The sequence below is a fragment of the Thalia democratica genome, chromosome 6 (assembly GCF_965202585.1).
Source record: "Thalia democratica chromosome 6, ktThaDemo2.hap1.1, whole genome shotgun sequence".
Taxonomy (NCBI): domain Eukaryota; kingdom Metazoa; phylum Chordata; class Thaliacea; order Salpida; family Salpidae; genus Thalia; species Thalia democratica.
In genome coordinates, this window is record NC_139170.1 from 16,661,227 (window position 1) to 16,675,235 (window position 14,009).

The following is a 14,009-nucleotide window of genomic DNA, read 5'->3' on the forward strand; positions in this document are numbered from 1 at the left end:
TGGGTTTTGATCTATAAAAAAGTTCCTTCCTTAGAATATAATGTACAAATTTATATTTCCAATCATTTTCTTAGTGATTTTCTTTTTTATTACTTTAATTTAGGATTTTTGGGTAAAAATAAAATAAATTATTTTTACATAACTAATTTTATTAAATAATAAACATATTCTTACAAGCATATATGATTTTTAAAGAAAACTTGATAATTAAATTAATTTCACAAGAAAATGAAAGTAATTGTTGCTGCTTTTTCAAAATGTGGTACTAAAACCATGGCCCAAGCCTTAAGGGATTTGGACATGGTTGTTTATGATGCTATGGAAAATTATGAATATCTTTCATCTGATTGGTTAAAAGTATTTGAAACTGGAGGCACTGTTGAAGATTTCAAAAAAATGTATGCAGAAGTTGATGCTTGTACAGATATTCCTTCCTGTTACTTTTGGGAGGAAATTCATGAGGCTTTTCCTGATGCCAAGGTTAGATATAATTCATATTGTTTTTGAAAAGTTTTAGTTTTATAAAAATTGTTTTTTTTAAGAAAGCTACTTAATATGTCAACATTGTAAATATTAAAAAAAATAGTTTTTACATTTTTATATAGATATTTTTGGAAAAGTTTTCAATTCAAACACAGGATTACCACACACTCAGGATACTCTGGATAACTTAGGACAGTTTGAAATCTTTGAAAATCTCAAGATAACTAAGCCAGTTGAGTTTCCATATAAAAATTTAAGGATAGTTTTAAGATTTTAAAAACCTCAGGTCAATTTTCTCTAGATTTTGAATAAAATTTAGTTAAGATTTTTTTTTTATATTCAAGTTGGATAGCTTGATTTATTTTAGATTTTAAAAAATTAAAAATGTTTTCAAAGGATTACTCAAGACAGTTTAAACCAATCCAAACAATTTAAGGTCACTCGACAGTTTTTTGACTCCAAGAAAGGCATGATGAACCATAATTTTTTTATTGTCAATTTTCTCAGACTCAGGTTTTCAGGAAACATTCAAAAAGTAGTTTATAGTAAATATCTTATTAAGAATTAATAAATAAATTTAAAAAGAAAAAGCTATTACTAATTTTCATGAAAATTCTCATCTCATTAAAATTAAATAATTAAAAAAAACCTAAAAAAAATTAAAGATGTTGGTTAAAATCTAAAGAAGAACATAGATTTTATAAAAACAGAATTGCTAAAAAACTTTAAATCATGGAAAACCTGGAAATTGCAATTTAGGAAAAAAACTTAAAAAACTTGGATTCAATAAATTTAAAAAAAAAATTGGAATTTAAAACAAAAATCACTAAAAAACAATTACTAGTCATTCACCATTTAAAATAAAGTCACCAAATTTACACTATTTTTCCATTTAAAGCAATGAAATTCGATTAGATACAAAAAATTAAGAGAAGAAATAAAACATATTTTGTATCATTAAAATATTATTAAAAAAAAACTAATTCAAAGAAGTTATACAGTATTTTTTAAATGTTGGTACTTTATAAAGTGGGGGCCATGACAGATACTCAGGGGGCCACGAGCAGCAAAGGGGGAAGAGGGGGGGCCATGAGCAGTAAAGGAGCCACAGGGGGGCCATGAGGCCATAACTTGAAACTTACACTTGATATTCTTGAGTTGCAGATGAAGAAAAAAAAAGGTCTTATGTGTATTTAATGGTAGTTTAAAAACTTACACTAAATATTCTTGAGTTGCAGATGAAGAGCAAAAAAAAAAGGTTTTATGGTAGTTTAGAAACTTACACTAGATATTCTTGAGTTGCAGATGAAGAGCAAAAAAAAAAGAGTAATCTTGTTGAAGGGGGCCATTGCTTTTTGAAATTCTTTAAAGGGGGCCATTTGCAAAAAAGTTTGGGAAACCCTGTTATAAAGGGTTGCCCAAAAAACCTAGAATCCTAGAAAATCATGGAGATAAGGAAATTTTGAAAAAGCCTAGAATTTAAAACAAAAATCACTCAAACACTCGGAAAAACCTGAAATTTTAAACTATCTATACATGTAAAGTAGCAAAAATTCAATTAAATACAAAAAAACTATCAAAAAGCTTTTTAAAAAGTTGGTCATTTTTTTCATTTAACATCAGAATTAAAGTAGCTTTACACTATCTTTTCAATGTTGTTAAACTATTTAGAACTTTTTCTAAACAAAGTTTACATTTGTACTAAAAATGAACTGAAAAACTTGTTTTTTAAAAATCTGGAAGAAGTTCAGAAAACCTGGAAGAAACTTACAAAAAAACATTTGGAAACTCTGTATATATGACAGTTTTTTACTTAAATATAGCTTTTTACTAAAAGTGGACCAAAAAACTTGATTTTTAAAAAATTAATAATAAGTTCAGAAAACCTGAAAAAAATTTTAAAGCCTTTGGCAACCTTGTTTAAAATACAAGTTTTTGCCATGTTTAATTAAAAATAAATTTGACAGTTTAATTATAAAAGAACTAGTGCTTAAAGAAAAACGTTCTTTAAGAATCAGAATAGTCTTCACAAATCTTTAGTTAAAGGTTCTGAAATGTACTTAGTAAATGCTTACAGTCTTTTTCTAGAAGAGCACATTTTAATAAAATAAAAAATATATTGTACTTAATTTAGGTGCATGACTATAAGATTCCAATGTTAAAAATTTTAATGTATCTGAGTTAATTTAAACTATCTTTTAATAGATATATATTTAACTATTAAATTACTTAAAAAGCTCTAACATTTTTTTATTCTAGTGCATTTTTATGTTTTTAAGTCTTATATATATATGACTTCTTGAAGATTTTATTGAATTTGAGTTGTTGTATTTTGAAATTTCATTCAACCTTTTATTTTATTTAGAAGTTTAAATGTTGATTATAGGTTTTCAAGTGACTAAAAATAAGAATGAGCTTTTTGATTAATAAAAGTTGCTAACCCTAAGTCTAAAATAAAATAAAAATACTTATATTTTATGTTTAAAGCTTAAAACACTTCTATTGTTGGCAAATTAAAAACATATGAAAGATATCTTTCTTCTTTAACATCATCTTTTTTTATGTTATAGATAGTATTTTTGCAAAGAGAAAATGAGGAAATTTGGTGGGAATCAATGAAGAAGCAAATGCTGTCAGCTAATGGATTTTTTCTTAATTTGTTAAAACTTTTTTCGCCTACCTTTGCCCACTTAAACTGGTACTCTGTAAAGATGAGTTAGTTTAGTTATTATTATTATTAAAAAATTATCAGTAAACACCTATTATTAAATCAAAATAGTAATTAATAGTTATAACAGAACATTTATATACTTTTCCATTGTGGAGCTGAATTTTTGTTAAATACACAGGGTTGCCACTCTTTGAGCCAAAAAATCTTCCCTGAGTGACCAAAAATTTCCCTGAGTAACCTTAAATTTCCCTGAGTTTCCCTGAGTATTTTTCAAATCTTAAAAAAAAATGTTTTTTCTTCTAACACAAATTATTAATACCTCATTCTCATTTTTCTTCTTTAATAATAAAAGGAAGGTTGTATGTGTATGCTTCTGCATTAAATTTATGAAAAAAACTGTTTTCAAAAACTCAATCTTAAAAGGTTTAAACCAAATAAAAATTAAAAACTAAATTTTTGCACAACTTTGTGTAAACTTGTTAATTAACTTTCTACATAAAAAAATAAAGTTTAATTTGTTTGACATTTTAGTTGACAAAATTAATTATACTATAATAATAATTTCACATGAAGAACTCACTTAAATGCATACATAATAACTTCATTATAACTTGTATGTCTTTCCTAGCAACTGTTCTGAATGCAGTAAATAAAACTTAAAAGCTTAACATTATTGTAAAAAACCTGCAAAAAGAAAGTTTAAAGAAATAGCTTAAGAAATATCTCATATCAAAGTACAACTTGATACCTAACAACTGATACAAAATAATCTAAAATTGAAATTTTTTTTCATGTCTTTTAGATGTTCATACACAATCTATTTTAAATAACTGAAAACATAATTTTGATTTTAAAACAATTTCACATTACCTAATAAAAAAATCTTAATACTGTTTTTCTAAGTATGCAATTTCTAAATCAATAGTTTTAATTTTATTTTCAAGTTTATTTGCGTTGTCCTTAGCAGCTATTCCTCTTGCTAATAATTCTTTCATTGCTTCTAAATCAGACTGTTTGTTGGCATCTGCAGTATATTTGTCATAGTCTTCATTCAAACATTTGAGTTGCTTTGTAAGTTTACTTTTTTGTTCTCCTAACTTGCTCAAAGAATCACCTTTATTTGGAACATTTTTAGCAAAGCGCTGTTGCTCAAGATATGCCAAATATTGGGCCCTAGAAGATTTTACAAATTTTAACAATTCAGAACTTAGTTCAACTGTGCTTGGTTCTAGACTGTTTGCATATAGATGATCTTTGATCATTCTTCGGGACCTTATTGTCATCTCTCCCATATTAATTGATATTACTTCCTTATTTAAGCTAAAGCCCCGTTCAACACTTGCCTGGCCATTGTGAAGCACAAAAACAGCCTCAAGGAAAAACTACAATATTAATACTAAGAATATTGAAGAACTAGCCGCAAGGCTAAAAAAATTCTAAATAACCACTTAAATAAAAATTACTACTTTTGAACAAAATATTGAAACTGGATTAACTAAACCTCATTCTAGATCTAGAAAAAAATTTCCCTGAGATTTTCAAAAACTTCCCTGAAATTTAGAGAAAAAATAAAAACTCCCTGAGTTTCCCTGAGTTAAAAGAAAAATGCCAAAATTCCCTGAGTTTCCCTGAGATTCCCTGAGTTTCCCTGAGATTTTCTACAGTTTGAAAATTCCCTGAGATTCCCTGAGTTCCCTGAGTGTGTGGCAACCCTGAATACACTATTAATATTATTACGCAAATTTATTTAAAAAACATTTTAGACAAAGTGATTTTTGGATACAACACACATTCATATTTTGGAGATCTAAAGATAAACGAACAATTAATTAGAATGACTTACAGACAGCACAATAGTTATATTTTAGAGGTATTTATATGATAGTTAAATTGATAAAATGATAACTTTTAACAAAAGTTACTTAATTAATAGATTTAACTCAGGTCAATTTAAAGAAAAAGGAAAAAATACTTGCATCAATATGTAAACAAGTATTTTAAATAATCAATATACAAAAAAGATACATTAAATGAAAGATTAATTTATTTAGTTTTCTTAGTTTAGTTAAATGTTGTTTTTCCAATGTTATAATGATACTTGACAACTAATACAACTGATTTAAAAAAAAATTAGTCTCACTATTAAATTGTTCAGTACAAGTGATTTCCAAAAACATAAATAGTGTATAATTTTGTACGAATTTTATTGACACATGTCGTATCTCATTTCTCTATCATTGTCCTTCAGTATAACTTTTCACCGAATTTGACTTATGATTAAACTTTTTATTTTGACAAATAAATCTTGCATTGATTGCAATAACATCTTGCTGAATCAGTGATATAAGATTGTTTGCTTTTAAAGTTCAGATACGACTTATTTTTTTTTGTATCCGAGTTTAATCAATAAAACATTATAATCTTGAAAATGTAAATGTTGTAAAATACATAATTTATGAAAAGTATTATATGATATACTATATTATTCACGTTTTCGAAAAACGTTGAGTTCAGAAGTAACTTGTGACAATATTATTTCAAAAAATACTACTCCAATAAATTGATCTAACATCTTAAGTTGTACTACTCACTACTGTAAAAGCTGAGTTGTAATTTTAAGCAGCATTTGTTACATAAAACCTATACGGATAATTAAAACTTGAAATACTTTTCACAACTTGAGGTTTTTTTAAATTATTGAATTAAATTCAAATTGTACGTAAACTTCAAAAGTTACAGAAATTTTAACAAAAACTTTAGTTCATATGAAATAAAAAAAGTTGTATGAATTTTTTGATATTAGTTCTTTTTTTAATTCCATTTGTTTTTTATTTTTTTGTTTTCTATAAGGTCCCCTAAAATAGATAAAAAGTCTAATTTTGTGACTAATTATATCAAAATATAACAATTTTACAAATTCTAGGTCTTTTAAGTTTGGTATCTTGAGTTTTTAAGAAACGTTTATTTAGTGGTTTAACCTTTTAAGTTAGAGAATATGAAAGTTTTTAGTTTTTGCAGAGCCGGAAAAATCTTACTTCCTGAAAATTATTATAAATTTGTTTCCAGTTTAGGATAAACTAGAATAATTTAAATGATGTTACTTAAAGGCTGTATGAATAGACATATTAGTCTGCAATTGTCATTGTAGTTTCTAAAGAAACCTTGAATATTTAAGGTTTAATTTGTTGCATCTCAAACACTGCTTTGAATTTTATAAACATTTATAAAATATTAGATACCTAAGATCTACAGGGTAGGTAAACTTATAAAAACTAAGAAAAATACCATACAACTTCAGAAAATTTAGTTTTACCTTAATGGTAATTAATTAAATGACTTGTTTTCGCTACTAACTTTAAATAAAAGTTGGAGATAGAAATTCATTTTGCAATTTATTTGTTATTAACTTAAAATATTTCGATCTACGCTTATCAAAAGTTCATGTAGATAACTAAACCTATTTGTGTAAAACAGTAAACTTAATAATTGTGTAAGATTATGCGTCAAACTAAATTTAAAACACAAGACTAAATTATCAGATACTAAGCAAATTATAAAGTTAAGACAATTTCTAAAAAATCTGTTATATATTTACGTTGATTATAATATATTTTTACCATCAACGTAAAATTATAACAGATTTTTTAGAAACTGTCTTAGTTTTATAATTTATTTAGTATCTGATAATTTAGTCTTGTGTTTTAAAGTTTTTCATTAATAGTTTCAAAATCACTTTATAGCAGCGTTGCATTGTACATATAATTTGATATATCTATTATGACGCATAATCTTACAATTTTATTAAGTTAACTGTTTTACACGAGTATGTTTAGTTATCTGCATGAACTTTTGATAAGCGTAGATCGAAAAACTTAAAGTTAACAAAAAATCAATGGTAATTGTTTTGACCTAAGATTAAGACCGCTTAACATTTTAAGCTATTTGGGTAACTTTTTTGTAGTAAAACTAATGTAAAATATCAAAATTTCTATTTACATTTGAGTTATTGTTAAACTTTTAAGAATTTTTTTCGATAAAAGCTTAAATTTATTTTTTTGTTTTTCAAACAAAAATAATTAGTTTACCATTCACAGATGATAGAACTGATTTACAATTTGTAAATTAAAATCAGTTTTTTATTTTTTTACAATTAAATAATAGTGTGTTAGTAAAAACTAAATTTTGTAGTAGTTTTTTAATGTTTACACTTTAGTACTTGAAATTCTAAAAGGCATTATATAATTCTGTTAAATGTTTTTGTTGATCTAATAGTTGATACAGACTGTTAATATATTTTTTTAACTGTTTACTTCAATGTCTAAAACTTTAAAACGCTGATGTTTTTTATTTGAGTGAAAAGTACGTAAAATTTAATTTATTGATGACGTATATATTTTTTACATATCATTAATGAATTTATAAATAAACCAAAGCAGCAAAAAACTTGTAAACTTTCGTAACTAGAAATGAAATATTTTTTTACAACTTAAAATTAATCAAAGGAAATCAAGACAAAATTATTTCTTTAAACTCTTTATTATTGACAGATACTATTTTCAATTAGTATTTTCAGTTTGTTAACAAAAAATTTTTTATAGTTTTATATCACCTTAGCTACTTTACTTGTATTATACTGACTGTTAACAGTTTTTTATTCATAAATTTCGTGGTATAATCAGGAAAAAAATATTAATTATTATAATCACCTATTTACCATACTTTTCTTACGTATATAAAAAATTAAGGAGCTAGTTATAAAATATGTTGATTACAACTATATAAATTTGTAGCAACATAACTTTATGCAAATGCTAGTTGATATTGTTATCTTTTTTTATGTCATACACCATTTAAAATATTACACTTGATACAGAAAGCGCCCAAAGACAAGCTTTTAGTTATGGATATTAAGCAAGGATGGGGGCCACTTTGCGACTTTCTTGGGGTTCCAGTACCTGATAAACCTTGGCCCCATAAAAACAAAAACGCCTCGCTATTAAAAGATTTATACAATACGAACCCCGTTTTAATCCGGGTGCAACGAGAGTTCAAAGTATTCACGACTTTGTTTGGAATCACAGTGGCCTATGCTGGTTACAAAGCTGTAAAGAATCGAAATGCAATTATTGGAGTTTGTAGCTCGTTGACCAGCAGTTTGTTTGAAATTTTGGCGAATGGTAAGAGTTTTGTATTGAAAGATTAATCATGTTTTTATTAATCTTAAAAATTTATACTTAATATCAAATATATTCTGAAAAACACTTATTTATTTATTTTTTTAATCGAAAACTAAAAAACAACTTTAACATATGTGTTTTAAGGTATCTTAGCTTTATTAAGATATATTTTTAAGGTTTTTGCTAAATCTACTTTATATAAACTTTTCGTAAACTCAGACTAGATAATTCACTCAAGCTGAATTATTTGCATTAAAAAAAGGTAAGCCTGTAATTACAATTTCGACGAATTTATGTTTTTGTGTTTATATGCTTTACAATGTACATACATCATATGTTTTACATTTTAATATAATTTTTATATTCACTTCAAAGCATTTGTAATTCGTAAATAATTATACATTGCTTAATTTTTTTTAACTAATATTTATTGTTGGCTCTTAAGCTTACTAAAATCTAATTGATTTTCTTTACAATCATTTTGCTTATACTATGTATTAGTGTTTATCTGTTGTATTAGTTGTCCGAGTTGTTACTTCTATTGACAGCAACTATAATTTTTTTAATTGTACTGTTTTTAAAATTTTAATCATGGACTTAAATTTTTATCTGCATGCTTAATTTTGTTATTTTTCTATAATTATAATAAATGTTATAGCACTATAATAAAACAATTTTGTTCTTTTTATACGAAAATAAATTATAAAAATGTTTTAATGTTGATATCTCTTTACTATCAATAAATATAATGGCTCTGTAGACTTTCGTTGATTCTTTACTACAGACCAGAGTTTCCTAGTTGGGCGATATTGCCCTCAAGGAATGTTTCTGATTATCAGGCTGGTAACTAGTAGAGTGGAAAAAATTTAAATGGGACATCAAATAGTGAAGGAGTGATGTCTAAAAATTAGTGCGACTATTCTTTATATTTCCGTCAAGGATGAGTTTGAGTTCCGTATATAAAAATGAGTTTGGGAAACCCTGCTATAGACAAATAGTTAAATTATCTTTATTTTTGATAAATATTACATAACCTTGCTATTTTTTAACTAAAAGAATTAACCAAATATTTATAAATTGTTTCTTAAAAGTGTTCTATTTATTTCCAGATTATTAACTTGCTTTTTTTTCTAATAAAAAGATGATTAACTTCTTTTTATACATTTAGTTTAAATTAATTAATTTTAATTTAGTTTTACTTGGGTTTAAAAAAGTGAAACTAGTCAAAGAAAAAAAGCTAAGTCTAATTTAAAGATATTTAACTCCTATTTAAATGAATTAAAACTTGTGTTTCTAGTTAAATAAGTTGCTAAGTTTGCTTTTAATATAAACAAAACATTTACTTTTCAATACTAAAACAGAAATTATAACAACAAGTAATGTAATCTTAAAAAGAAACTAGCATTATTTTAACTAATGTGACTCAGAATCTGATTAATAAAATTATTTTCTAAATATTTATTAAAGTTATCCTTAAAAATAATTTGTAAGCCAGTTTTTGCAACTTTGATTCTGACTTTTTTTGATCAGAAAATTTGCTCAATCACGTTTTTCTAAAAAAGCTGTACTAACATATGTTATATATGCAAACTTAAGTCTTTATAATTTTTTGATAAATATAATTTGTTAACTACTTCATAGCCTCTGTAATAATTTATTTGAACATTAAAAAAATTAAATATTCTGGAGTCAGTTAGTTTCCTACTAAGTTAGTGGTAATGTATTGAAGTTAAGGTCAGTCTAATATTAATTATAAAATTGTATAAGTTTACGTAGGTATAAAATACTAACAAATATATTAAAGCTATATTTATTCCTTATGTTCTAAGTTTTTAAAATCTAACTGATTTTAGTAGAATTAAAAAATTGTTATAGTTTACTCATCGTTGTAATCTAGAGAGACATTAAGAAAATATTAAACTAACCTCTGAGGATATAATTTAAATGTGGTTAGTAGACCTTCACAATACTTTCTATTTAAAACTAATCATAAATATACATTTGAAAGAGACTGTTTTTATGCTATAAAGGAATTTGAGTTATTTTGTAGTCTTTGATTAAATGAACTAAATAAAATTTCTTGGCTAACAAAAAAGATTTTAAAAAAGATAAACCACAGAAATCAATAAGTTTAAAACACTTGTTTAGTATGAAAGTAATGGTTTTGAAAACTAGATTATATAGTTTTTAAAGGAAATTTATACCTTTTAAAAAATGATAAAAACCTAAAAATAAGTAATTTTTCATTTGTTTGTCTTTCCAATAACGCTTGCAAAGTTTAAATATATTATTAAAAAAATATCAATAAAAAGAATTCATAATCTTTATTCAAGGTTATTGAAATATTTAAGTTTTCTACACCCATAGTTTTAATTAAAATCATTATTTTTTTTTTAATTTCAAAATATTCTAGTTTTATTTCTTTAGAAATATTTTAATAAAGTAAATTCGTTATAATAGAGACTTCTAGTACTTAATATTGTTTTATTGAAAGTGTAGCATTGAACTAAAACTCATTTTACTATATATCAATGTTAATATTATATATGTGTGTTTATACTTATTATCGTTTAATTTTTTGTTGTTAAAAAGTATTTAAAAACAATTTTTTTTACATAATCACAACAGCGGTTTCTCGCGACTATGCCTATCTGATGAGTCCCAATAAGGACGAAACTGGGTAGGTTGTCTCGGATGCTGTTGTTGTTGGTCGTGTATTATTTGTTGTGTGATGAAATGGTAATAGAATAAAATATTTACTTATTAGGAATTGTTAGAGCACAATAGTTTCTAATGTTAGTTTAAAAAAGTACAATTTAAATTTAAAATAAGGATATACTTAGAAAATACAAACTATATCTATTCTTAGACAGTAATGTAATATGTTTACTAATAGTGTTTCCCAGCAGTACATCTTTATAAGTGACAGAGCAATTGTCATCTTCATTTATTAGTAGTCATTTTTATTTACAGTAACTAATTATGTTTATGATGAAACTTTGTAAAACAAAGATAAGTAAAGTCAATGTAATAGTAAGTATATCACTAAAATTGTAGTTAAATAGACTATAATCAATAAAGAACATCCTGATATTAACTACAACAACACACCTGGTTGTTGGTAATATTTGGTTGTAAATATCTGATTATTGGTAATTAAAATTTATTGTAAACACAAACGTAATTTTTTTACTGATAGTTTTGTAAAGCAGGCTTTGCTCCAATTTTTTTTAGCCAAATAGCGTGAAGTTTAATTTCGATGAAATAAAGAGATAAACTTTGAAATTAGTTTTGAGAAATTACTGCAAGTTTATGAAGGTTATTTCAGACCTTAATTAAGTTTTTTTTTACTTCTTTTTCAGGCTTTAAGCAACTGGTAAATAGTTTTCCATTATGTGCAATTATTGTAAGTGGAAGTTTTGCATCCTCGTTTTGGGACAATTTTAGTTTTGGGTTAAAGTACTAAAAGTTTTCTTTACTGGAAATTAAAGTTTTTAGACGTTATCTAACTGTTTGATTTTAAATTTTAATTTAAAAAGGTATTGTTATAAACATTTAAAAAAAATCTCTGAAAGCTAAAATTTAATAAACTTCGTGTCATTAAAGCACGTTTTAATAAAATTGCTTTGTATATTTTCAATTTTTTGTTTGTTAATTAATTCAAACTCAGTAGATCAAGCTGTGACTTAACTGATTACAAAATGAGTAGATTTCGAAAATAGCAGATTGTTTATTATAATTACAAGGTTACTACTTTGCAACTAATATAAGAATACTGCTTTAGAACATCTTATTATTAGCAAGTAAATAATGCAGAAAAAAAAATCATACTGTCATTCTAAAATTCACACATAAATAAGAACATATTTGTAGTATTTACAATAAAGTGTCCGTATAAAACTGATTATATGTTTTAAGTTATCAATAAAATAGAAAAAGTTGTCTTACATTTTTTTTTTCACTTTAATTTTTTTTTTAATAAATAGCGTACTTAATAGTAAGTTGGTTTTAATTTTTATTACTTTTTAGAAATTAAAGGTTATTATTATTTTTAATAAAAAGTGAAGATTTTTTTTATAAAAAGAATTTAAAAATCTTAATTTAGTAAAAAAAGAAAAACTATTCGTTATATAAAGTTTTTGGAAACTAAGGTATCATAAAAATACTTAAAACCTAAAATCTTGAATGCTTATTATTTTGTTTAGGTTATTGTGAAGCTAATAACTGCTGTACAGAACTCCTATTTGGAAACTATTAGCATGACACTTTTAAAGTATTATAACAAAGTAAGTGCTAATTGTTATTGAAAATACAACATTTTCAAAACATTAAGTTCAAATTGATAGCGTAATTACAGTGAATAATATTAGTAGGTTTTGGGTAAAGTAAAAGGAATGAAACAAGTACTAACTGATACAAAATAAGATAGTGTTTGGCAACTGTTTAAATAAATGATGAAATTATGATGATATTGAACTTTAACTTAAATTATAAAATTATATATTTTTCTAAAGAAGCATAGCTATACTTAACTTAAAAGTTTAAACTAATATTTTTTGAACGCTTGTAACTTAATTGCTTTTTTATAATTGAATTTTTTTACTCCTAGATATTGTTAAGTTATAGCTGTAAAGCTAGGTTGGAGTTTTTTACTTTAGAATTTCTGTTTTTTTAAATAATTTTTTTAATAAAGCAGAGTTTCTCTTTAGCATTAATTGTTGTAATCCAAGATGATTAGTGATATGATAGCGCTTAAAAGTTCATTTGGTCGTACTGAAAATGAAGAGTTTAACCTTATGCCTTTACTAACAAGTAAACAATTTAAAATGAAGAAATTAAAACGAAAATTAAGAAAGTCTCAAAAACGTTTAAATGAGTTAAATATTAAGATTAAACAGAAAGAAATGACAAGCTGGGAAAATATTTTAGTATGGATTAAAGTTAGAATAGAATTTTATTGTAAAAAAATTGAAGATATTCTCAAAAATCTGAGCAGCGACGAAGAACGTGAAAATAGTGAAGACAGTTTCATACGCAATAAGATGTCGAATCTGGAAAGGTTGAAGTTTTCAATAGATGATATAATACTTGTGAGACACACGGAAAAGGAAAAGGATGAAAGTTTAGTGAAGTCTATTTACAATCTGTTAAAAAATAAATTCCCTGTAAGAGCTGAAATATTGTTGAGTGAAGTTACGAAAGTTGATGCACTTTTGAAAGAGAAAGAAGCATGTAAATATATAAAACTTGATCTGAAAAGAAAACTTATTGCACTAAAAGATGAATGTATGCTACTAAAGCATAGATTGAGGCAATACTGAGTAATTAAATGATACAAAAAGTGAGACTGTAAAATTTTGAAGTATAAATAGTTTTTGAATATTTTCAGTTGTCATTTTGGAAATTTTGTTTATATAAAATCATTTTATTTTATAAAATTCCTCTGTTTTTGATATTTCGGTTAACATTTATAAATTAATGTTTAAAGTTTGTTCATTATTCATTTTATCTACTTTTCTATTTAGGTCTGTCTAAAAATAATAATTAATATTAAACATATTAATGCAATGTGTAGACAATTATTTATATTAAAAACCCACAACTTTTATTATCCATTTATATGTAACATAATTAATACTGATTGAAAGTCTAAATTTATTTTCTAAACTACGTATAAT

At 24.7% G+C, this 14,009-nt stretch overlaps 1 protein-coding gene across 1 annotated transcript; it reads left to right on the forward strand.

Annotated features, from left to right (window-relative positions):
- Positions 1-200: 200 nt before the first annotated feature.
- LOC145837853 (uncharacterized) lies at positions 201-8,613 on the forward strand. The gene is made up of 4 exons (XM_082945315.1): positions 201-480; positions 3,054-3,198; positions 4,918-5,024; positions 8,028-8,613. The coding sequence occupies exons 1-4, from the start codon at positions 229-231 to the stop codon at positions 8,355-8,357; spliced, it is 834 nt and encodes a 277-aa protein (XP_082801441.1). The 5' UTR covers positions 201-228; the 3' UTR covers positions 8,358-8,613.
- The last annotated feature ends 5,396 nt before the right edge of the window (positions 8,614-14,009 follow it).